We start from the raw sequence: 24245 nt of genomic DNA, 5'->3' as shown, positions 1-24245 counted from the left end.
TGGAACCACAAATGAAATTGTCAGTGTCAATGAGTACTTTGGGGAAGAGTGGCTTTTTTGAAGATGATTTCTGACTGATTGCTTTTCAAAAAAAAAAAGTCTTTGAAGTAGTATCATTAGTTTTTCCTTTCCTTGGATATTCATAAGTGGGAGGAGTTAGAAGCCTCTGACCAGTTCTTCTCGAAAAGAGTAAATTAGTCTAAGAAAAGACAAGTCTAAGTCTAGTCTAAGAAAAGTCTAAGAAAAGACAAGGCAACATGTGTAGGCAAGAGAACCAGCTGCTCTTGTTCAAGTGAGGAGAGTTCACCGGCAGGCAGGTTTGTGTGCAGTTGCTTCAGGGAGCTCAGGGGAGCACTGGGAATTGGGGAGACAGGGAGCTGTCCGTGTACTGTGTAAACTGAGTGAGATTTATTTTTGTATAATAATGTTGAGCTCTCCTGGCTCTCCCCGGTGCAGATTACACAACCCCCTCTCCCTTCTTGTCATCTCGCCTGCTGAGATGCTAGATCTGTGATGCAAAAACAGAACTGGTAGAAAGTGGCCCAAGTCAAGCCTCCAAATTCAGCTTCTTGGAGTTAGTGTGGGGAAGTTAGGGTCACTTAAAATGAGTGCAGGTAGTTTGCATGTTGGGTAGCTGAAGGGTTGGAGACTGAGGGATTAGACGAGGGCTCCTTTGATAATTTTTGCTGTGGGTTTTGAGTTAAATCTCCTTTAATGTTATTTGAAGGCTATAGTCAAGGTTACAGTTGATTCTTGATGTCGCATAAAGATTAGGTATGCTAGCACAGTGGAGAAGACAGAAAATTAAACCTATGTGTACTGCTTCTGTTACTTTGCAGCCTGATCAACAAATGCAAGTGATTCACTTTTTCACCGGGAAAATGAACAGCATTTTTGTCCTTTAGAAAAGGCAAGAGCAATCTCCTCCCTCTGTCAGTTTGGGTTTTCTAAGAAACAGACAGCAGACAAGATTAGCAGAATAAGGGGATTTATTAAGGAGAATGTCTGGAAAGGATAAAGGGAAGGGTGCCAAGTAGGCAGGAAGAGTTTCAGGGGATAGCACCCAGTGCATATCCCTCAATCTTGCACCAAATATTTTTTTGAGTGTCTACTATGCATTGGGCACTGTGGTTGGCTGTAATGTGTCTGATATGAAGGGAGTGGAAGGATGGATGAGGTAGGAAGAGTCTCAGACTACAGGTCAGTCTAAGAAAATCCTAACCAGGCTGATGAGGAATCTCAGAGTTAGAGTAGTTAGTGCAGGGTCCCTCCTCTCAGCAGTGGATCTGAATTAGACTTTCTGCCAAGCGCCATCGTTGCTTTGGACATGGTTGGGAGGGAGGGGAGAATATGATCCAAAAAAGCAGCGCCTGGAAATTTCACTCAATTCTGCTGCCCCCCTGAAGCACACTCCTCTTCTCTGGTGCCCCCACCTCCATCCAATAGGCAAACCTCACTCTGCTTTGGATCCTCTTCCCGAAGCCTCACTGTCCAGCTGTCCCCCTGCCCCTGCACAGCTATTCCTTCTTCTGACTAGCCCAGAGCCCAGCATATTTAAATCCATTAAAGGACTGAGCAAATGCTTACAAATCTATTTCTCCTGTTAGAATACAATGTCTTAAGAGCAGGGGTCATGATTTATTTTTCCTTGTATTCTTGTCCCTTAGCAGAGCTAAGCACAAAACAAACACTAATTAATATTCAAATGACTAAATGAATAAAAGTTCGAATAGATGGAGACAGCCTTTGTGATTTTCAAATTTTGACTTTTAAAGTAAGACTTTTAAATATTTCAGTGGATCTTTGTCGGAAATAAAACTAATTTTCATAGAAGGAAAAGTTCCAAACTGTGTGTCATTATAGATATTTATGTGTTGGTGTTTTATATATACATAAATGTTCATATTTATATTTTGAATAAAAAACTGATAACACATCTTTACTTAAGAAATGCATGTGAAGGGCACCTGGGTGGCTCAGTCATTTGAGCCTCTGCCTCTTGATTTTGGCTCAGATCACGATACTCTGCATCGGGCTCCATGCTGAGAGTGGAGCCTGCTTAAGATTCTCTCTCTCCCTCTACCACTACCCCCCCCCCCCACTGCTCTCTCGCTCTCTCTCTCTCTGTGTCTCCCTAAAATAAAATTTAAAAAAATGCATGTGAAATTAAGTCTTTTTCCTGCAGTGGGATCTATCTGTAAAAAAGACTATATTTACATGATTTCTACCTGAGTTATTAAATCATAAAACAATCCTCTTAATAAAAATTCTCATTCTTCTCTTTTGCAATACAGAGTGAAGTTCAGAACTTATGGAAAGAAAATTTGATTATTCTGGATGCTGCAAAGACATATGGCTATGAAGTGGTTGACACATTTACTATAACAATGGGGCGATACAAAGAGTTTTTGCAGGGGACGTGTGGATGTCATTTCCATGAGGTATTTACGCTGGCTCTTTATTTATTGTATCTTTTGATTGGTTAGATTGCTCACTATATCTTTAATTATATTCTCAGTCTTATTTTGTATTAAAAAACTATGTCCGAAGGAGATTAAATGATGTATTCACCATTATTCAGCCAGAGCATTTAGCAATCACAACTTGAGACTCTACAAAATAAGATGTTAAAAAAGAATTCGTTTTTATGTGGACATTTAAAAACTAAGACCACTGGTCAATGAAAGCAGGAAGATGGCAACGTGGAGAGCACTTGCCTTGACTAACAGACTCTCAACCTTCCCATAGGAAATTGTGGCCAAAGAAGGTATAAAATCTCTTTGGTGGAGCATGAAAATCAAGACAATTTAATGTGCTAAACTAATGAACGACCTTCCTCCATTGGTTTATCCAATGCATTAAACAGGTGGGCCTGTGTTTTGAGTAGTCCCCAACACCCCGTGGTGAAAATTATTTCATTTGCGGTCAGTAATGTATTAGGCTAAACTGATAAGGTGATAGCAGACAATAATTTTAACCTCCCTTCCCCCCCACCATTTTTTTCAAACTCTGTGATTATTTCCTCTTTATATCACTTGAATAAAATCTTAGTAAGTCCCATAACTTTAAAACCACTTTCAGATAATAAGAGTGAAAAAGTATTTTCAGGCATAAGAAGAATGACAGTTCAGTACTAAAATTGCCCAGTCCTGTTATAACCACATGAAGTCATTTCCTTCCCCCAGCTCAGGCCCTCTTGGGTCTCAAAGCCCAAAGGAGGAGAGAGGGTGTAGGAGCTTTCTTTCCTCTTTCTCTCACCCCTTTCGTCACTGGGTCAGGTTATGGAGATGTTAAGGACAATGAAAGTCTTACTTGACTGGTGTAAGCATAACCCATTGATGTACTTTCTGGGTAAGGCATGCTAATTCTTGTTAAAGTGCTTTTGTAGACTTCCTTGAAGACCCTCCTTCCCACTGGGGCCCTCTGACTATGCCTTCCTTGATAGAGGCAATACCTGGGCCCCTTGACTTCCAATTGTCCCTCCCTCTGTTGTGGGTCACCTTGCCACTCCAGTCACCCTCCTGAAAACTATTCAAAATAGCACTAGGCTTGCTATACTGTTGCCCACCTTTGGTCCACCAGAAACACTCATGCACACTTGCTCTGCTGTTGCTAGAAATAGAGTTAGCTGCCAATACAGCCCTCTCTCTCTTTCACTCTTTCTTGCTCTTGGTCTCACCCTTGCTCTCTCATTCTCCCGGCCAGCTTAAAGCTCATCTATAGCCACAGTGTCTCATACCAATTCTAATGCTCCCCAAACCCTAAAGGACACACGTCCACTTCTTAAAGTTGGTCTCTCGAAGGCCCCTCTCATTTGGCTTGAAGCAAGGGTAAAGCAATTCCTTATGAGGGAGAAAGACTGTCAATCATCTGGACAACTCACATGGAAAATCTCTCTCTTCCTTCGTCTTCATTTCCCTACTCTTTTAATGAGACAAAGGTTTGCAAAACTGGATTTTTTCTATACTTTTTCAAGTTCTGCATACATTGTTTTGGAGTATGAAGTTACTTGGCTCCTGTTGTTTGCTCTAGATCTTAGGAGCTTCTGCTGAAAGTGCAATGGAAGAAAAAACTGCAGTGTCTCATCTGATCATTTTGCCAGACACGGGATCTCTTGTTCTTTCTCAAACGGCCCCCTTGGTAAACCAGAAGGCACTTATTGGACTGACTAGGGAAATGACCACTAAAGGTTTCTTGGATCCTGTTTTTCAGCCTTAAGATGACTATCAGAATTCATTTTGGTCCTCAGATTTTTATGGCTACCCAAAGTTACTGACACTGCATTGGTTCTTCTGGATATGTTATATTTTTTCTATGTTATATTTTTTACATATAATTTTGTAGGACAAATGGAGCTGCATCTCAGGGAAGTGGGAGCCTGCACCCACAGTAGACAGCATGGCATTTTAAGTTTTGGTCTAGCAACTTGAAGTTTGGCCATGCTGTTGCAGCACAGATTTTACACTGTAGGAGACTATGTGTTTATTTATTTCTTCCACACACACAAAAATATAACACCCTTTGAGTTCCTATTCTGTTTGCAAAAAGTCAAGACTTAGAGACACGAGAGCAGGTAGCCAGAAAGGGGAAAAAATAATCTTACAGCTGAGCCAGCCCTGTATCATAGTTGGCTGCAAAAACAAGTCAAAGGTTGCCAAAACCCACATAAAACAGGGACTTTGAAAGACAATATACTGATCTTTTTTTTTTTTTTGCCTCTTTTAGAAAAGGTTTATTTATTTACTTATTTTTATATAATGTGTCTTCAATTAGTATTTTAGGGGAGGGTATCTGTTTTTCTTTTTCATCTTTAGTGCTCGGGAAGTCTAAAAAGGAGAAGTCTTCCAAAGATTTCCAGCATGGCTCCAATTAAAAACAGAAGATGCCCTTCCCACATGATTGCATTACATGTGTCTCCTGCCACAGCATTAACCGGTTGACACTAATAGTCATGGAATTTGAGAACTACAACAAAGGCTCTTTGAACCATCAGAACTAGAATATTGGCTTATAAATATTACTTATAAAAATAGCTTTAATTTGCATAGCAATAATTTAAGCACGTCAGGTGAAATTATGTCACTTATTTGACTTTATAATTATGTGTAATCATCATGTACAAATTGTTTTTTAAGCCCTATTTTTTAAGTTTATTTATTTGTTTTGAAAGATAGCAGATAGGGGATAGCAGATCCCAGAATTTATCAGAGAGAGAGAGAGAGAGAGAGAGAGAGAGAGCAGGAGGGGCAGAGAGAGAGGGAGAGAGAGAGAATCCTAAGCAGGCTCCACACTATCAGTGCAGAGCCCAATACAGGGCTCAAACTCACGAACCATGAGATCATGACTTGAGACAAAACCAAGAGTCAGATGCTTAACTGACTGAGCCACCCAGGCGCCTCAAGCCCTATTTTTAATGCATGTTGACTTGGCAAGCTACATAGGTATCTTCCAAATTATCTTAATTGATTCTGGAGCAGCATTACCATTTTGAAGTTTTATTTTTTGAGCTAAAATACTTCTGGGGGCATTTGCCTTTCCAGTTACACTGCAGAGTGATAAGGTCATCTTTCTCAACTCGCTCTCTTCATCACAAAGTCTCTACGCCCGTTCATCACTTTGGCATAATTGCTGCTTAAGTCTTGAACAAAATGCACCTCTTGTAGCTCAGGACGTTTCTACTGCTGACGCTGAGGTTTTACAATCTTTCTAAGATATCACCCAACATCTTAAATCACTGTTAGCTTATTATAAAGAATCAAGAAAATCTAAAGGCCCTTGCAAAGTATGATTTGATGATTAATGTAGCAAGCCAGGGAAAAGGAGATTATTGGCCTCATGTAAAACATTAAAGGACAGAAATTTGTTAATAATAGCCATTTTTTCCCTCTGTGCTCATCTTAATGAGCTGACAAAGCAATTTGTCATACAGGAATAGCAAGAATTAAAATCAGCTGTGCTAGAACCATGAGAATTTGAGTATGTATCTTCTGGTGTTCAATTAAGCCATTCCCACAATAGATCCTCACATACCTAAGAAGGATTGCTACAACCATTACAGTAAGATCTTGTTGCGTCCTCTGATTTGTCGTGAGGATTCTATCAGAGCCATAACACACCTGCATCAGTTGACTCTTGTTGCCACAGGTAAGACGAGAGGTCTCGGCCCACCTCTTTCATCTGTCAAGTCACCACGAGAGAGAGTATGTTGCCGCCATGGATCTCTAAACAATTTCCCAACCAGTGTGCATCAATGTTGACTAAAATGTTCCTGCTGGTTAAAAAAGCAGGTGTTTCTCTTCATGGGCAGAAATGGAATTTTGTTTTCCCAACGTTTATGCAGGACAACGAACAGGATCCAGGTAGTTTTTTCCCAAGAGTGGTTTTGGATGGTGCTGTTAGTTATGTGGCAAACATCTAGTGTGAACAAGCTAAAACCTGGGAAGGATACAAAAATATTATCAGCCCAAACCTGGCTGCAGGAGGGGCAAAACCACAATGGTTACGTGATTATTAATTAGTCTAATCAGCTGTACAGACCTTATATGATATCTCTGTTTTCTGGCAGATGTACCTACACCTCTTGCCTCAGTTCTTCCCACCCCCCCCCCCACCCCCTGCAAAAAAAAATCCCTCTGATCACTACCCAGCTCTAATACCACTAGGTTTCCTTTCATTCTGGAACCATGGAAAGAAGAAAAGATTGTTAGTTCTTTGTGAGAGATGGTTTCCTATTACTATTTAATCTTCATCTTATACTCTTGATTATTTAAGTTTAATTATGTAAACAAAAGCTTATCTGGCCTAGAAAAGTTTTCCTTCTGTGTTATGGGCTTAAAGTTTTTCCCTTTCTCCCTCAAACTTTAAAAGGTTGTCATAAACCCAATGAAGAAAAAAGCCTTTAAATTCATTTATCCAGAAAATTGTGGTAATGACTTTTGGAGAAAAAAAGAACAACTGATTCAAATACAGTTAGCGTGGATAGCAGATCTCAGAATTTATCAGCATGGCTATTTTTAATAAATTAGCAAAGGCAATTTAATTCAAAAAAATTTTGTGTCTGTGTGAGCTGTACTAACTACTATAAAATGAGCTAGGAGAACATTTTTTAGGGTCTCCTTGAGTATCTCAAACTCAACATATCCCCAAAGAGAGAAGTATAATAGTCCCTTTAAACTTTCTTCTCTAGAAGGCCTGGATTTTCTTTACTGCACTCTCATTTACAAACTAGTATCATTCTTGACTCCTTCTTATCTTTCCCCAGCCTCCAACAACCTCTGACCAGCTACTTACCAAGTCCTTACCTACTAAATATTCTGCTCTGAACCTTTCTCCATACTCTGTTCCAGTTGCCTTAACCTTGTTTATTCTTTTATTTAATTTGTTTGTGAGTCCAGTTCTTGAGCTAAATGGTAGTGATGCAAACATAAATAACAAACATTCTCTTCCCTCAAGACAGTGTAGTCAGGGGATCAGGCATAAAAGCCCATATTATGAAACAATATGTTAAGTAGCATGTTATACATATAAATAGGATATTGTGATAACACCAAGAAAGGGCACTTAACCCAGTCTGAAGTTTGAGTGAACCTCCTCTTGAAAATTGTCCAAGGTGATTGTTAAAGGATGAGTAGTCAGGCTAATAAGGTGATGGCAGAAAGGAGGCCATTCAACCCCATGGGACGATGTAAACCACATTAGCTTTGAAGTAACTTGATGTTCTCAGGAAATCACAGGAAATTCTGGATATTGTAGAACATCGACTATAATAGGGTCCTGGGAAAGGTGGGCTAAGGCCAGATCATAGTTAAGAGCTTAGACTGTATCCTATAGGTAGTGGAGAGCCAATGAAAGGTTTTATAGAGAAATGAGATGGTCACATATTTGTTTCAAATAGGTAAGTCTGATAACATCAAGGGGGACAGAGTGAAAGAGGACAGAGTCTGGGAGAGAAGTTAGGAGACTTTTTCAGAAGTCAGGTGAGAGATGATAAAAGCTCACCCAAATCAGGACAGAGACTGCAAGCATAAGAGAGAAGGAGAATACAAGCCCTATTTTAAAAATAAAACCTGTAGATCTTATCTGCAGCATGAGGGAGTAGAAAGACTCAAAGACGATTCCTAACTTGGATGATGGATTAGAGCTGAACCAGCAACTGAGTCAGAGAATGACAGAAGGTACAAGCTCAGGGAAAAGATGATGAATTCAGTTTTGAACATGTTATGTTTGAGATGCCTGTAGGACATCCAGGTGGAGATCTCTTACAGGCAGTTGGCTATACAAGTCTGAAGCTTGAGGTGCAGGGTGGGGCTGGAGATAAAAAGTTGGACGTCATCAGAAAACAGAACAGTTGAAACAATGAAAATAGATCATCCAGAAAAAGTGAGTGGAGTAAGAGGAACTGAGGATAGAACTCTTGGAGACACCAATATTTAAGCAAAGTTTGGAGAAATAGGAACATTTGAATTTAGAAAATAAACTGATAGAGGAAAACTCTTAGTAGAGTGTGGTGCGACGAAAAGTCAAAAAGTGAAAATTTGTAGAGATCGAAATAGCGTTAATGTTGTCAAATGTAATGGATGGATTTATTAAGATATGGATTTTTAAATAGTCATGGATTTGGCATTGAGAAGGTCTTTTCTGATCACTTTAAGAGAAATTTCAGTAATTTCAGCCTCGGTGGCTCAGTCGGTTAAGTGTCCAACTTCGACTCAGGTCATGATCGCATGGTTTGTGGTTTCGATCCCCACATTGGGCTCTGTGCTGACAGCTCAGAGCCTGGACCATACTTCAGATTCTCTGTCTCTGTCTCTCCACCCCTCCCACACTTGACTCTATTTCTCTCTCAAAAATAAATAAACATTAAAAAAAAAAGAGTGATTGCGGTAAAGGGGCTCCTGAGTGGCTCAGTTAAGCATCCATCTTTAGCTCAGATAGTGATCTCACAGTTCGTGAGCTCAAGCCCTTTGTCAGGCTCTGGGCTGACAGCTCAGAGCCTGGAGCCTCCGTCAAATTCTGCGTCTCCCTCTCTCTCTCTCTGCCCCTCTTCCACTTGTGCTCTTTCTCTCAAAAATAAATAAACTTTTTTTTTTAAAGAGCAATTTCAATAAAATTTTAGGGGCACAAATAAGACTACAATAGATTGAGGAGGTATAAGAAATGAGAAAAGGAGACTGGAAAGCCTTTCAACAAGTGAAAATAAGAAAAAGGTGGGGCACTCAGTTGGTTGAATGTCCAACTGTCCAACTCTTGATTTCAGCTCTGTCATGATCCCAGGGTTGTGGAGTCTGCTTAAGATTCTCTCTCTCCCTCTCTCTTTTCCTCTCTCTACCCCCCCCCCTCTGGAAGGAAAGAAGGAAGGGAGGAAGGAAGGAAGGAAGGAAGGAAGGAAGGAAGGAAGGAAGGGAAAGAAAGAAAGAAATGGGGAAAGATACTGGACTTAGACAAAGTAGTCTAGGGTAGGAGGAACTGCTTTTCATGTTTATGGGCAGAAAGAGAATAATCTCTACCACAGAATACATCAGGAATACAAGAGGGCATAGGAGGAAAGCCCCTGATAATGTGGGGGAGGATCAAGTCAAGGACACTGTAAATAGTTGGTCGGGTGCTGCTAAATGAACAAGGTTGGCTGGAAGGCCTCTTCTTCTCTATGATGTATTTGCCCTAGACTTTTGCAATATTTTCATCTTAGAACCTTCACTTTCAACTACTCAAATTCATCCTTCGTATCCCCACCAAGATGTGTCTATAGTTCCAACCCAATGTTGTCATTCAAAACCTTTCGATGGCCCTGTAACTAAAGAGGAATCACATGAGCTTTCACTGCCTACCATTCCTAAACCCCTTTTGGGGGAAAGCGACTCTAGACAGTTTATTCCGTGTAAAGTAATTTGTGCTCATTTCATCATCTGCAAGTGAATTCTAGCTTTTTCCACTGGATGATTAGAATAGAAATCAGTGCCTGCTGAAAATGAATTCCTTAGCCCTAAGGGAGCCCAGTCTTTCCTGGGATGGTTTGCTACAAAATCCTGTTCTGGAAGGAGCATCCTCTATTGAATGGTGGTAACAGCAATTACATCAGGGTCTCTCTCTTAAAAAGGATAATTAAATAAAAGATGAACGAAGAGTGCCAGTCACTCTATGTGAACTAGTGTTATGACCCCATGAGTCAGCTGTACATGCCAACTTCTGCAGTACTAGAACCTAGAATGTCAGTATGCCTACGAAAGAGATGTTGACCCATAACTATTTCATGTTTTTTGCAGTAAACCCTCATTTTGGGGGAATAGTGCCAACCTTTAAAAGTCAAGCTAAGATGGGCTCTGCATTACCTTGATTAGCATTTTCTACTTTATGTTTTGATGTTCTACCCAAGTAAAAACAGGATCTGTGGTTTGGGGAATTCTGTGTACTCCTCCACTGTAAAGATTCTCAAATAATATTAGTATTTTAAATGATCCAAAAAGCCGTTACAGCAAAGAAACTATTTAACTTAGTTTGACCCAGTTTTCCCCAAACATTTTTGACCACAGAACCACTTTTCTTTTTTTAATAACACTGTTAACACCTCACTAAGCACACTTTGGAAAAACTAGCGTACAGAAGAAGGTCAAAAATCATGCATGGAGTACAGATTAAATGTGGCAGAATGACCGCAAGCATTTATCTTCTCTTCCACTTGAAACTCCACCAAAAGACTTTAAAGACATAAAGCTATTCACCTCCCTCCCCCCAAAAAGACAGAATAAGAAATAACTCATAAGAGATAAGAAATCCGAATTCATTTCAAGAAGTTTAACTTAGCCTACAAAAGAGGTTACGGTGGAAAATGAGAGAGAGGAGAGATACCAACTAGAGAGGAAGGCACACTTGCCCGCAGAGCCTCTGGTTGACCCAGACTTGAACGAGCCCAGCACAGAAGAAGGTGGGGCTGAGACACGGGTCAATCTGTAGGCAAAACTGGTGGACCCCGAATCCCTCACCCCACCCCACCCCATGGCTGTCCATATATACCTCCATATATACGATTTCTTTTAAAATTGAACATCAGAGATGGACTCAGAAACACGGGTATGGGAAAGAACAAATTATTCTAGAGGCTGAACTCAGAAAAATGCACGTACAAGTTGGCACCTGAAGGGTAGAGCCCCTAAACTTCCCCCCAAACCGTCCAAAATACCAGCAGACAGGCGCGCACTGCCTCACACAAGGGGCTAGAGGACTCTTCTGACAAGAAACGGAGGGGCCCAATCGAAGATCTTTCAAAAGCCACAGTTGTGCTCAGCGGATCCCTACGGTGAAGTTGGCAGTTTGAATGTTGGTCCACACAAATTGGTTCTAAGTAACATTTTCTTGCTTAAATAAAACTTCTCAGCTCAAGAGAGATCGATGGAAACAAATACCTGCAAGTTAAGGTCAAAATAGATTCCAAGACCCAAGATGTACATCTAAACAGAGCAAGGTTGAAACTTAGGTTGTAATAATTACACTAATGGAAGTCTTTTATATTATATCAAGAATTCAGTGACATGAATATTCAGCCACTTAGGAAATTGAGTTTAAAATGGGAATTAGTCTCTGGAGAGCTGCATAGGAATACAAGATAGAACCAACAGTTTAACATTAAATTGGTAAGCTACTGGTCTATACCTCCTTATAATCAGTCTGCTCACCTCAGAGCAGAATTTGTTCCCAGAGCCGGAAACTGAGGTCTGCCTAAGGAGCAGGAGTTAAAAAGACTCAGCTGTCGGAGTAAGAAGGACTGGAGATTTGGAGGTAGGGGGGAGAGACTGAGACACTGCAAATCTGGAAACACCGAAAACAAAAAACAATTCCTCATTCCTAAAGAAAACTTTAGTCTTGCCCTCTAATCCTCAGCATCTTTGACCCATTCAGAAGTTGGACTCCCTTCAATCAAAACATACTTATTTCATGTGGCCATGATTCAATATTGGGGGGGAGGGTGAAAAAAATCATTATTATCTGTAAAAATTGCATGATTTCCTGAAATGGAACCATGAATTATAAGGACTGGCTTGTAACTATTGTTTGTTGCTTTATTTTTGTTCCATTTCTGTGAATTCTTGGGCTACTTTTTCAGCTGGTCATAAATTTGGTGACTGGATCTTGGATTGAATGTCATGGCTGCAGAATGACTATACCAAATAAAAAGTACTTCAATAGTATACATTTGTTTTTAAAGACCACATTAGCACATTTTGGTCAAGCTCATGTTTTCCAACCGTGGAAAGCCATTACCCTCATTCTTTATAGCCCATCCCTGTCCGTGAAACACGTTTATAATCAGAACATCCCCCTTAATCCAGTCTAGAGAGATTTTGGAACGCTTGAGCCACTGAAAATTGTTTTCTATTTTGTTCTGTGGATCTGGAACCACATCAGAAGTTCCTTGGGTGTTATTCAGGTTAAGATCAGTTTTAGGAAAGGTATTTGCTTATAATCTGCCTGACACTTTTCCAATAATTTACCAAGTTTTCCCTTTTTTGTAGTAACTTTTCAAAAATTCTAAGTTATTTCAGATGCAGCAGTTAATTGACATGGTAATATACTCATTCTGATTAAAATTTATGTGAAATCAATTTTGAGGGTTGAAATTACATGCATTTAATAGTAAAAGTTGCAATGTTAGTTTTGTTGTGTAAATTTATAACAGTTTTTCATTTGTTTGGGTAGTCTTAAAATAACCATAGGACAAAAACAGTCAAGTTGAAATGTGGCCATTTGTATGCCTTCTAAAATGTGTTTGTGCCCAAGTCTTTAATTACATAGATATGTAGAAAGATCTACAATCATAAACTGGGAGATCTCTTAGCATATAAGGAACCTATGAAAAAGTAAAACTTACTTCTGCACGCCAAACTACAGAATTTCAATTCATGTCACCCTGGGTCACAGAAAATGTGATCATCCACATTTCTATAATATGTTATCATGACAGCAATTGCTTCCAGCACCAAAATACTCCTAAGTTTCTATAGTTAATATATTACAAATATATTACTGTTTTGAAACATTGTCATCTTTACTTGAAAGTCTATTCTTACATATAACTTAATCTAAATTTGAGCATTGTCATGAGAAAGATAATTTTTATTGTCACATTTATACTTGTGATTATAGAACAATGCTGACCAAACAGCTTATCACACTTTCTGAGGACCAATTGTCCTTCACTATTGCTTCCTAATGTTCCTAATGTTATTTCCTAATGTGTAATTTGACACAGTAAACTCATAAAAAGAAAATAAACAACAGCAAACACACACACACAAAGCTAAAAACAAAGAGTTACTTTGGAGTATTTTAAAGTGTCAAAAGAGGTGTGCTTGGGTCACTCAGTTGGTTGAACCTCCGACTTCGGCTCAGGTCATGATCTCACGATTTGTGGGTTTGAGCCCCGTGTCAGGCTTTGGGCTTTGCACTGACAGCGGCAGAGACTGCTTTGGATTCTCTGTCTTCCTCTCTCTCTCAGCCCCTCCCTTACTCGCGGTCTGTCTCTCAAAGATAAGTAAATGAATATTAAAAATAAGTAAAGTGTCAAAAGAATTGTCATTTAACATTCATGTTTAGAGTAATGTAAACGTGTGCCAAATCCCATTACATAATCATAGGTGATACCTCCTTATCCCTCTAGGTACACGTCTCTTTCTCAGTTGGCCAGGTCACATGCGCCGAAATTTAAAGGAGCATTTGTCAGCATCAAACACTTAGAATTTGTCTCTGGTTGAGACGATCCCTATACAAACACGTCTAGAGTCTTTTGTCTTTGGTTCAAGGTCTCTTTCATGATATTTTCTAATAGATCACTTTTGTCGTTTACTGTTATTATTACTGTGCCCCAGAGGTAACCTACCATTTGTATTGAGAACATCTCTCTTTCAGAGCCACATTCCATTTGACACTTTAGTTGGATTTTATTTTTTTTTCAATATATGAAATTTATTGTCAAATTGGTTTCCATACAACGCCCAGTGCTCATCCCAACAGGTACCCTCCTCAATACCCATCACCCACCCTCCCCTCCCTCCCACCCCCCATCAACCCTCAGTTTGTTCTCAGTTTTTAAGAGTCCCTTATGCTTTGGCTCTCTCCCACTCTAACCTCTTTTTTTTCTTTTTTTTTTTCCTTCCCCTCCCCCATGGATTTCTGTTAAGTTTCTCAGGAAGTTGGATTTTAATAATCCTAAGTGGTCCTCTGATGTGGGGAAGGACCCAAACGGGCACATTTCCACACAAGAGATCAAAGAAAAAAAGCAATTAGCCCTTTTTTGTACAGGTATCAACATCTTCACTTGCAAAACATTTCCAAGCCTTACAATTGTAGCTAACTCCTTTTCCTGCACTTTGGAGCCCATAAGAGTAGGTGAAATAAAGTAATATTTTGAAACTTGGAGATAATAGTTTGACAGCAATGCTGGAGACTAAATTTTACAAATAAGTTCAAAGAAATAATAGCTGTGTGAACAGATTACCATGCCCACCATAAATTAGCACTAAGTAATGTATGAAGAAACTATTTGTTACGTGGAAACAACATGGTGCCTGACCTTGGGGAACTAGTCTCAGACAATGTCTTTGAAGTCATTTCATTCTTGTGCTTACTTCAAGTATCTTAGACATGTGTCTTTATATAGTCCCCTTGAGGGTAGGGACCATATTTGAATTACTCCATGTGTTTTCTCACAGAGAACACTGAAGATTGAAAATTGGATATTATATGGAAAAAAATAAATCAGTAAATCTCTTCTACTGCTTTTCTATTATACAAGGATTACATGAATTCTTGCTAACTGTAAAAATGTAAAAATAAGTATACAGAATAAAAACAAAACTTCCTGCCTTTAGGGGTACCTGGCAGGCTCAGTCGGTGGAACATGCAAATTCTTGGTCTTGGGGTTGTAGGTTCGAGCCCCAAATAGAGTGTAGAGAATACTTAAAAATAAAATCTTAAAAAAAAAATTCCAGCCTTTATGTCATATATACCCCTCAATTCTCACTCCCTTCCCTATTGGAGATTCTATTAACAGTTTGGTACATAGCTCCATTTTATACATACACTCTTGATTTTAATTCCATGTAATTAATACTCTTACAATGTCAGCATTTATGATTGCTAGATTTATATAACATTGGGCTTTATTTAGAACTACTTTATTGCTCTAGAAACACTTTTAGGAAAGAATAGCAGTTTATGAAATGCATTTTAATCTGTAGTATGGACATCCCTGTATTTTCTCAGTATTGAATTCTGCTTATACTTGGCTTATGCAACAAAAAACTGGGTCTATGGTAGGCTGGTGGTAGACTCAGTTAATATTGATGAGTGAACATTTGGTAATGAAAATCCCCCCAACCCCCCACCACTGTTTATTTGGTTACTGGTCTTGGTTATTTTCTTACATTTATTCTTTTAGATGTATTTTAGGATTTCTTTGTCAGGTTCCCCCCCCCTCCCCCAATACTGCTGGGATTACAATTGGCATAGTATTTTAATTAATCTGGAGGGATTTGAAGTGGTATGTCTTTCCATTTGTTCATGTTTTCCTTTTATTAAACTTCATGTTTTGGGGGCACCTGGGTGGCTCAGTCAGTTTGGCGTCTGACTTAGGCTCAGGTTATGATCTCGCTGCTCTTGGGTTTGAGCCCCGCCTCGGGCTCTGTGCTGACAGCTCAGAGCCTGGACCCTGCTTCCAATTCGGTGTCTCCCTCTCTCTGCCCCTCCCCGACTCACGCTCTCACTCTCTCTCTCTCAAAAATAAACATTAAAAAAAATTTTTTTTAACTTCATGTTTTCTTCACCTGCATAATCGCTAAACTGAATGAAATTGTTTTAGTATTGTAATGGGATCTTTTCTCTGATATATCTCTTCTTAATTATTGATAGAATATAGAAAAGCTATATCATTTTTAAATATTAACTTTATACCATCTCATTATTTTTTGGTAGATTCCTTTGGGTTCTCCAGGTAAACAATCATATAGCTACAAATAATTCTTTGGTGATTTTCTATAACAAAATATTTTGTAATGTTAAAACTTGCATGCCTGAAATAAATTTTATGTGCTAGTGGCATAGTGCACAATAATGCTGGATTTTTTAAAGACTCCTGGATTCAATTTACAATAGTATTTGAGGGGACTTTTTACATCTTTATTTTGACAAATCAAAATTGAAGTAATTCTTTCTTTGTAGGTTTGTCATCTTTCAGGAGTCAGCTTCAAAGTAATACTGGCTTAATCAAAGAATTAGGAAAGTTATCGTCTTTGATTATCTCTTGCAAAATAGCTTTCAAAGGAAACCAACTGAATTAAGTGCTATTGGGCCAAGCCCTAGGATAGATGTGTAGGAATCAATCTTGAATAGCTTGCTGTGACCAGTGGCATTGTGTGAGGCATTAGGCAGGCCCTCAGAAGGTGGAAGAGACTCCATCATCCCATCTTCCTTTCTCAGAGATCACCTTACTGGTTTAAAAATAGAAATACGTTATCAACCTTCCCATGTGATCTGGCAAAATATTGACACTACTCTTGAGGAGAAGCTATAGGCTTCAACAAAGACACTGGACATAAACATTTTTGTGTTATCTCTTTTATAAATCACGTTCAAGATTGCTGTAAGCATCTACACTAGCATTCTCCAACATTTGTAATGCAACATTAAATGCAACCCTGAAATCATACAAGACATTGAGATAATTTTAAAGAACGATATAACCTTTTGCAATGAGATGTATTTTTAACTGTTTTGCATTTAATTAGCATGTAGATCATCTGGCAATTGCAAAAGCCAGACCTTAAGATAAACTTATACAAACAAAAGTAACCTTATTTTGGCTTCAGAACACTGAAATAATATTTTTTCAAGGTTGAATGTAATATTTATGCTTAAGTGTTTCCTTAAATAAACTTCCTTAAAAATGTTCACTAATCTTGCTATCATTGAATACACACCTCCTCCAAAACAGAACCTTCAGGAAAACATTGGTGCACCTCCTGGCCTATCATATTTAAAGTTGTAGTATAACTAAACAGGGTGGAAAGAACTGCACATAAGAGAAACTTACAACCTTGGGACCTGGAATATTAATCAGTGGTTAACTGCAAACTGAGCTCTGAATTACCATCCGTAGGGATTCCTTACCACAACCCACTGATTTCACTGGTCTTCTTAAGCGTCACTTCATCTGAAGGCCTGATCATAAAAAACCAAACCTCCCATAGCTACAGGAAAACAATTCATTTCTTTGGGGTTAGCAGGGTATAATTGGTTTTAAAATGCATTACTATTACATTTTTTCTTCAGAATGGAAATAGCTTCAACATTTTTATGATTATAAAGGAGTGTACATTTGTTGTATTCAAAAAGTCAAGACTAAAAGTTACAAAGAATACGTTTTTAAATCACCTATAATTCCTCTACCCAAAGATCACTACTGTTAACATTTTGGTTTATATCTTTACAGAATTTCTAGTCCAGTAAATCTTCTAAAAAGGTTCATACTTACTTGCATATAACTAAAAATACCTTATCTTCAAAATAAGTATCTTGTATTTGTTTAAATATCCTGTATTTTTGGAGCTGTTTTCAGTGTATCCTCTTATATGGAATAAAAAAATGTGGATCTAAATCATTATATAGCAATTAAAGGAATTTTAAAACTCCATGTGAGCCAGTGTTACCTTCATTAGTCACCAATAATATATAGTTTATGTGTCCATATTGACCAAAAATAATGTCTTGTAATTGCATTATTAATCACTCATAAATTGAATGACTGGAGGTGGGGAAGCAGAGATGGGGAGGAAATTTTTGTTATATATCTTTTTATGCTATATAAATGCTTTGTAATTCTGCCTATTCAAAACATTTTAAGATAAATATATTTACATATGTACAAACATATATAAGTTATTAGCTTAATATGGCATAGCCTGCTTCTACAAATTCCATAACTTACTAAGTACCCAGAAAAAATGAAACCACTAATTGTAACAGCATCAGCTTATGGTTGTGCAATGGAAAAGTATTTTTCTTTTCTCCACAAATAGCTTTAATTTCCATTCTATAAAGGGATGCCGTGACAGGTTTAGAGTACCATGTTTGGTTCACTGACCCAGCACAGGCACCTCAGTGTCTTTTCCATATGTTAGCATTTGGCGTAAGTACACACACACACACACACATACACTCACACACACAGAGGCAACAGTGTGGTATAGAAACCATCTGAAACTATCCCTCAGATGCATTGGAACCAACTGTCCTGAGGTAAGGAAAATGGCAGAAATTCTAATTCCAACCTTAGGGGGTTTTTTGACAGGTAAGTTACTCTGGCTCTTGGTTATATAGATCATATTTATCACCTTTAGGCAACATCTCTGTGATAAAGATGCCGCTCAAGTTTGTGAGTTAGTTATACTAATCTACGCAGGGCTTGAGTCTCCTTGATTTTGACTTTTTTTTTTTTTTTTTGCTCTTTATTTGCAGGTAGTGAAGTCAAAGTTATCCAAAGAATATCACTTTATCAGAATGAAACAATCAAGAAATCATATTGTAGGAAAATATTTCAGCAATCAAAGCAAACGACAACAAGACTCTGTAACAAATTCTCAATCACCATATCATGTCAGAGGTCCAGTTAATCAGGTTTGCTCTGAAATCCTTCTCAGCAGGATGTGTGCAAGTAAAAGGACTGTGTAGACTCCCTGCAGGAGGACTGAACTTGGAATTGGAAGCAAGCCACTCACCTGGACGTGGTCTAAGAACCAAATCCTACACATCACGGGTATCTTGGATTGACCACACACTCATGCATGCTGGCACACACATACACACCAATGCACACATGGCTTAAAAAAAAGTAATAATAACACTTTTCTTCCTACAGCTTTATAAGGTCAATATATGCACTTGACAATCACTTGGTTTCAAGGGGAAAGCTAGAGCATGAAAAAGGTTACTTGAAGTATAATCATAAATTGGAACCACTGTGGGCTAGGTGTTGCATGATGATAATAAGGAGAAATATAGACACTTCAATTATGTGGACAAAAAGGATAATGCTCTTGAGTATTGTGTTATCTTCTCTATCGGTACATTAATACTGAAGAGGGGAAAAGAGCAGTTACATTCCATTTGCAAGTAGGGATTGTGCTTGTGTTTTTTACCAGGAGAAAGAGTGATGTGTACGATAGCTTAGACTTTGTAATCTAATGCTTAGGAAAAACATTTCTTCCTATACTTTTTAAATTTTACAATTGAAAGGAAAAGAACAGGAATGCCACACAGGGAATTCGGAGGGATTCTAGGAGAGACATAGGAAGTGTAGTAATTTACAGTTAAAACACCAATGGATTTAACTTTGCACTCTTTGTACTTTTCAGTAACATTCCCTCCTATCCTGTCTGTGAACTTGGATGGGTAACTGCAGTCTAAGTTGATAAAAAATGTAATGTTAAAGTGAGAAACAAAATGTAGTTCCTCATGTATTACTTTAATATGTTTTATTGATGATACTACTTAAGAAAGCTTTTGTTTGCTGTTAGAGGCCTATGTAATTTAAGGTTACATTTTATGTAAATATTTTCAAAGGATTAGGCATTTGCATAGGCATTTATTTTCATAAAGCATTTGTATACATCCACAAATACCATGTTATTGGTAACTATATTTTGGTTTTTCTAATCCAAATTGAGAGTAGGAATAAAAATATTTTTTTATTAAAACTGTGGCATACATATAGAAAACATACCTAGTTCTAGTATTGAGAACTTTCTCTTCTATATTTTAATTTCAAAATAGTGAATTTCTTTATTTTACGTGTTTTGTTGTAAGCTATCCCACAGTTACAATTGTGTTTTAAAGGATTATTTTTCTTTTGGGGAAAAAATAAAGCTGAGAGTGTTATTCAATACATGTCTGAAATTAACAACTGTACAAATACCTCAATTTCATTACCATACAAAAAAAGAGAGACTATTTTGATTGATCAGTTCCTTGGTATGAATATCCACCTCTTTAAATACTCTATTTTTATATATATTTTTATATGAAAGTAAACATGAATTTATATTTAACTGTCTTAAGTTATATTTAAGCACAACTATCACTTGATATAAACAATACATATCTGCCTCTGACAGATGATAGATTTTTTTAAGTGGTACAGAATTAACCTTTAAAATGAAAGATTTGGGGGCACCTGGGTAGCTCAGTCGGTCAAGCGTCCGGCTTCAGCTCAGGTCATGATCTCACTGCTCGTGGGTTCGAGCCCTGCATCCAGCTCTGTGCTGACAGCTCAGAGCTTGGAGCCTTCTTCCGATTCTGTCTCTGTCTCTCTCTGCTCCTCCCCTGCTCGCTCTCTGTCTCTGTCTCTCTCTCTCAAATATAAAATAAAGCAAAAAAAAATTAAATGAAAGATTTTTCTAATATCTGCAACTATATGCAAACACTATTTTTAGGTTTTTGACTATTTTTTAGTGATATAAAACGTTGCCAATTCATGCAGCCTCTCATCATGTTTTAATGTATTATATACTCTATAATAGGTTTATAGTCAGGGATGTTTCTTGTAATTTACTGTCAACCTAACTATAATAACCATCTGACTGAGGTTAGTCCTGCATTTACCTCTTCACCATTGAAATAATAATAGATTTTAGAAACAAGTGTAACAATACTATTAATAAATATCTTACTAGTAATAGTCTGTGTTCAAAGAGTATCTTTCATTTTCATTTTTACTGGAGGTATACAACCATAGAGTGATTACTTGGCAAAGATATTATCATACACATTCAACTATTTGAATGTGGTTTAATAGGATAACTGTCTAGTTCCTTCCAATCCTGATATCCTCTGAATTTTGATCAGATGAACTCCCTGCTGTCCAACAACCAAAACTTTTGAACACAGTGCAGTGAAGTGTTTTTTGTTTTTTTGTTTTTTTTTTAAAGATAAGTCCCTGAAATGCTAGGATTATTTTCTTTACTCCTTAATTGAAAAAACATTTTTTTTACTTTGGGGAATTAGGTGTGTATATGTGTGTGTGTGTGTGTGTGTGTGTGCATGTGTATTTGTATGTGCTTATCAAGTTCATCATTTGAGAAAAAAAAAGAATAGGTATTTAAACAAATTTTTAGATGTAAAAGTTTAAGGAAGTGTATTATTTTTGGTAAGAACTGATTAGTATCCAATCTAAACTGAACTAAAGAAAACATTTATAATATTGAAAGTCAAGAATAACTGCATAAGCATGTCCAAGCATCACTGTTGACATTGTGTGTGTGTGTGTGTGTGTGTGTGTGTGCATTTGAAAGCACAGTGAGCTATTTGCAAGCCATCCAGGTAGGCTAATAGGATCCTGTAGGGAAATATGAAAAAGAAAGGCTCCCCATTCCCTGCCAGTTAGGCTTACCCTTGGGTCATCTGATCTTCCTCCTTTTAGTTACCCCTGTGCTTAGCAGTCATCTCTACAAAACAATAATTTCCACTTAGAAAGTGTTGGAATAAATCACCGATTTTTGAAATGGAAATAGTTCTGGTAATGTTTATGAGGAAAACATAATGCTGTTGTGTATTTGAAGTTTCTTCTTTCAGTTCCATTTCACTGAAGGATTCCAAGAAGAAAAACAGAAACTGATCAAAAAAATATGTAACCCACTAAAAGTTATTTCAAAGCGGTAATATTTTGGCATGGTCTGGAGACGGGGGTCTAATACAGTAATAGGGTTAAGAGCTTAGGCGGTCAGCGTTAGGATCTTATTAATTATCATCTTATGGATCCTTAAGTTGAGCAAAGACTTAATCATCGGTATCTAAAAGTTTTCCCTGTGAATTTTCCACCTTGCAAAAAGAAAAATGTTATCAAAATCAGTGGTTAGGATTATTGTATTTAAAATGAACAAACATAAATTTGAGTAAGCTCAGGGCTGATAACTCCAAAAAATATATATTCATTTGCAAAATGAATCTACAGCAGATTCTGAGTATTTTGACTCAGTCAAAGAGTCCTTTCTCTACAAATACTACAGTAGTTTGTTTTTTTTAAATGTGTGTTTTAGTTCAATTGATTTTGGTTGCTGTTGGAAACTAAGGCATTTTGATAGATCACTTTGACTTAAGGGGATGAACCAGAAGTTGTCAGAAAACCCAAAGACCTACTAAAGACAGCAGGTTAGTGCCAGGACTTCCAAACTAGACTTTCAATTTGGCAAGGCTTCCAAGGTTTCAAACTGTCAGGGAACCTTTTATCATGTTTTTATTGCTGTAGTAACTACTATTATCAACTTCCATATTTTTTTTATGATTTGGTCACCTGGTGTAGGGGGCTGTGGATCTCATTTTTTCTAACTGATACAGACCATGCAGTCCTCCTAAAATGGGGCTCCATTTGTTTTCTTTATGTTCGCTGAAATATAAAGAATTTGTTTTATGGCTCTATTAAATGTCGGATCACTATGTTTTAACACACACAATACACAATCAAAACACTAATGCTTAAACTTCTCAAGAATATTTACAACTTGTAAGTATATCTGCAATGTAAATGAAGATAATTACTTAAACCCAACTAATAGGAAGAACAAAATTAAACAGTTGCTTTTAGAGAAAACACTATAAAAGGGATGTTATATATATTTCTACAAGGCCATCATATTTAGTTAGATTAAGTTTGAATTTGATTTATGCTGAGGGCCTGGTTATGAGGAGACAAGTTATATATCTAACCAAGACATTTTTCTCAGGATAACAATATATTGTTATTTTTATTACATGAAAAGGTAATTCTTATAAAATTTATTTAAATGTTTTGATATTTTAAAAAGCAAAGAAATTATAATTGGTTATTTGTACATCAGAATTCGGAAATAACATGGTCTCATATATATGATGTATTCAATTGATTTTCAACTGTTTAGTAAAAAATTTCCTTATTTTATGGTTGGCTGGTGAAATACATCAATTTGATGCAGGTTTTAGTGGTAGGCTAAATGATATAATGATGATGGTATATGACTTATTTATATATTTTGTTCAATTGTATTTCCATTTTTTCCCTATAATAAAATCTGTTCAAAATGTGTAGATTTGAAATCTCGGCATATGGCATCAAGATCAACATTTTAATATTCTTCACACTCTATGATATGAGTTTTTATTTGGTCTATAATTTGTATGCTTTTGAAAATAAATCATAAATTTGAATATTAGAAAAAAGGTTCAGACCATTAAAGTAAAAAGGGCATATGTTGTAACATCTAATCAATCGTATACCCACTTAAAGATAAGAGGTTGTCTGGTCCTCAGGAGGTCTTACATTAATAGTTGGAATTGAGAATTCTTGACATCTGTCTGCAGTGAATACATTTAGTTGAGAGGATACTACAAATGCCCCCATGGAAGCAAACGTGGCTTAAGTGAATCCAGTCGGCCCATCGCAATCTGAACGGATGGAAAGGAGGGTCCCCAGCATAAGCTTTCCTCTCCCACTGGGTTCTAGGACAGATAGAGGTTATGAGCCCCTTCTCCAGCTGCCTTTGACGGGCCTCGCCCATCTCCTCAAACCTCTTCCTCATACACAAGTCCTCGTTCCTAAGGAAAAAATAAATAATAATTTTCAAACTTCAGGGGACCAAAATAGCAGCTGAATGTGCGTTTCATGATACTTTCTTATTTGCAATCTGGAAAAATAGAAAATGACTTCTAACCTTCAATACAGCATATCCCCTGGAGAACTTGAAATAGCAATTTATTTTTCAGCCATGGAATCATTCACCCACCATGACATTTCCTGCTTGTCTTTACCTTTGTCTTTGAGGTGGAACTTATGCAGTGTTTTCTGTGTGCATTTAATATGTGCACGTGTGTAATATGTGTACAAGATACACTTTTAAACTTACATTTTTTATGTTTTCCTCCTCGCCTTAATTACGTGTAACATGAAGCTTATGTTTTCATGGGAATGAGCGCTCCAGTTTTACGGTATCATAAAAAGTTTTATAAGCCTTTTGTTAAAAATCAGTGCCTATGTCATTGGCAGGGCATGAAATTATTTGCAGCTACTTCTTCTACTTATAAGATAAAATTCGATCTGATTTTAGGAATAGTACAGGGGGGAATTGAAACCATGCCTTTGTAGACTAAAATGAGTATAGTCATCAAATGGCATAAATTTGGGTTCAACAGTTTCCGCCTCATGTGCACACCCCCTGGGGAAAACCTGGTGT

General features: G+C 37.5%; 1 protein-coding gene across 6 annotated transcripts in view; it reads left to right on the top strand.

The window, feature by feature from the left end:
* CPED1 (cadherin like and PC-esterase domain containing 1) overlaps window positions 1-23101 on the top strand; it is a 270661-nt gene extending 247560 nt beyond the window's left edge. For all 6 annotated transcript variants that reach the window (XM_058724477.1, XM_058724479.1, XM_058724474.1 and 3 more), the window contains 2 exons: window positions 2295-2441; window positions 18505-23101. In XM_058724477.1, the coding sequence (XP_058580460.1) occupies window positions 2295-2441; window positions 18505-18717 (360 nt within the window). In that variant the 3' untranslated portion in view covers window positions 18718-23101. The remainder of the gene's footprint in view (window positions 1-2294; window positions 2442-18504) is intronic.
* The last annotated feature ends 1144 nt before the right edge of the window (window positions 23102-24245 follow it).

Source organism: Neofelis nebulosa, chromosome 4 (assembly GCF_028018385.1).
Source record: "Neofelis nebulosa isolate mNeoNeb1 chromosome 4, mNeoNeb1.pri, whole genome shotgun sequence".
Taxonomy (NCBI): domain Eukaryota; kingdom Metazoa; phylum Chordata; class Mammalia; order Carnivora; family Felidae; genus Neofelis; species Neofelis nebulosa.
The sequence above is the reverse complement of the archived record's forward strand: the minus strand, read 5'-3'. Positions and strand labels throughout refer to the sequence as shown.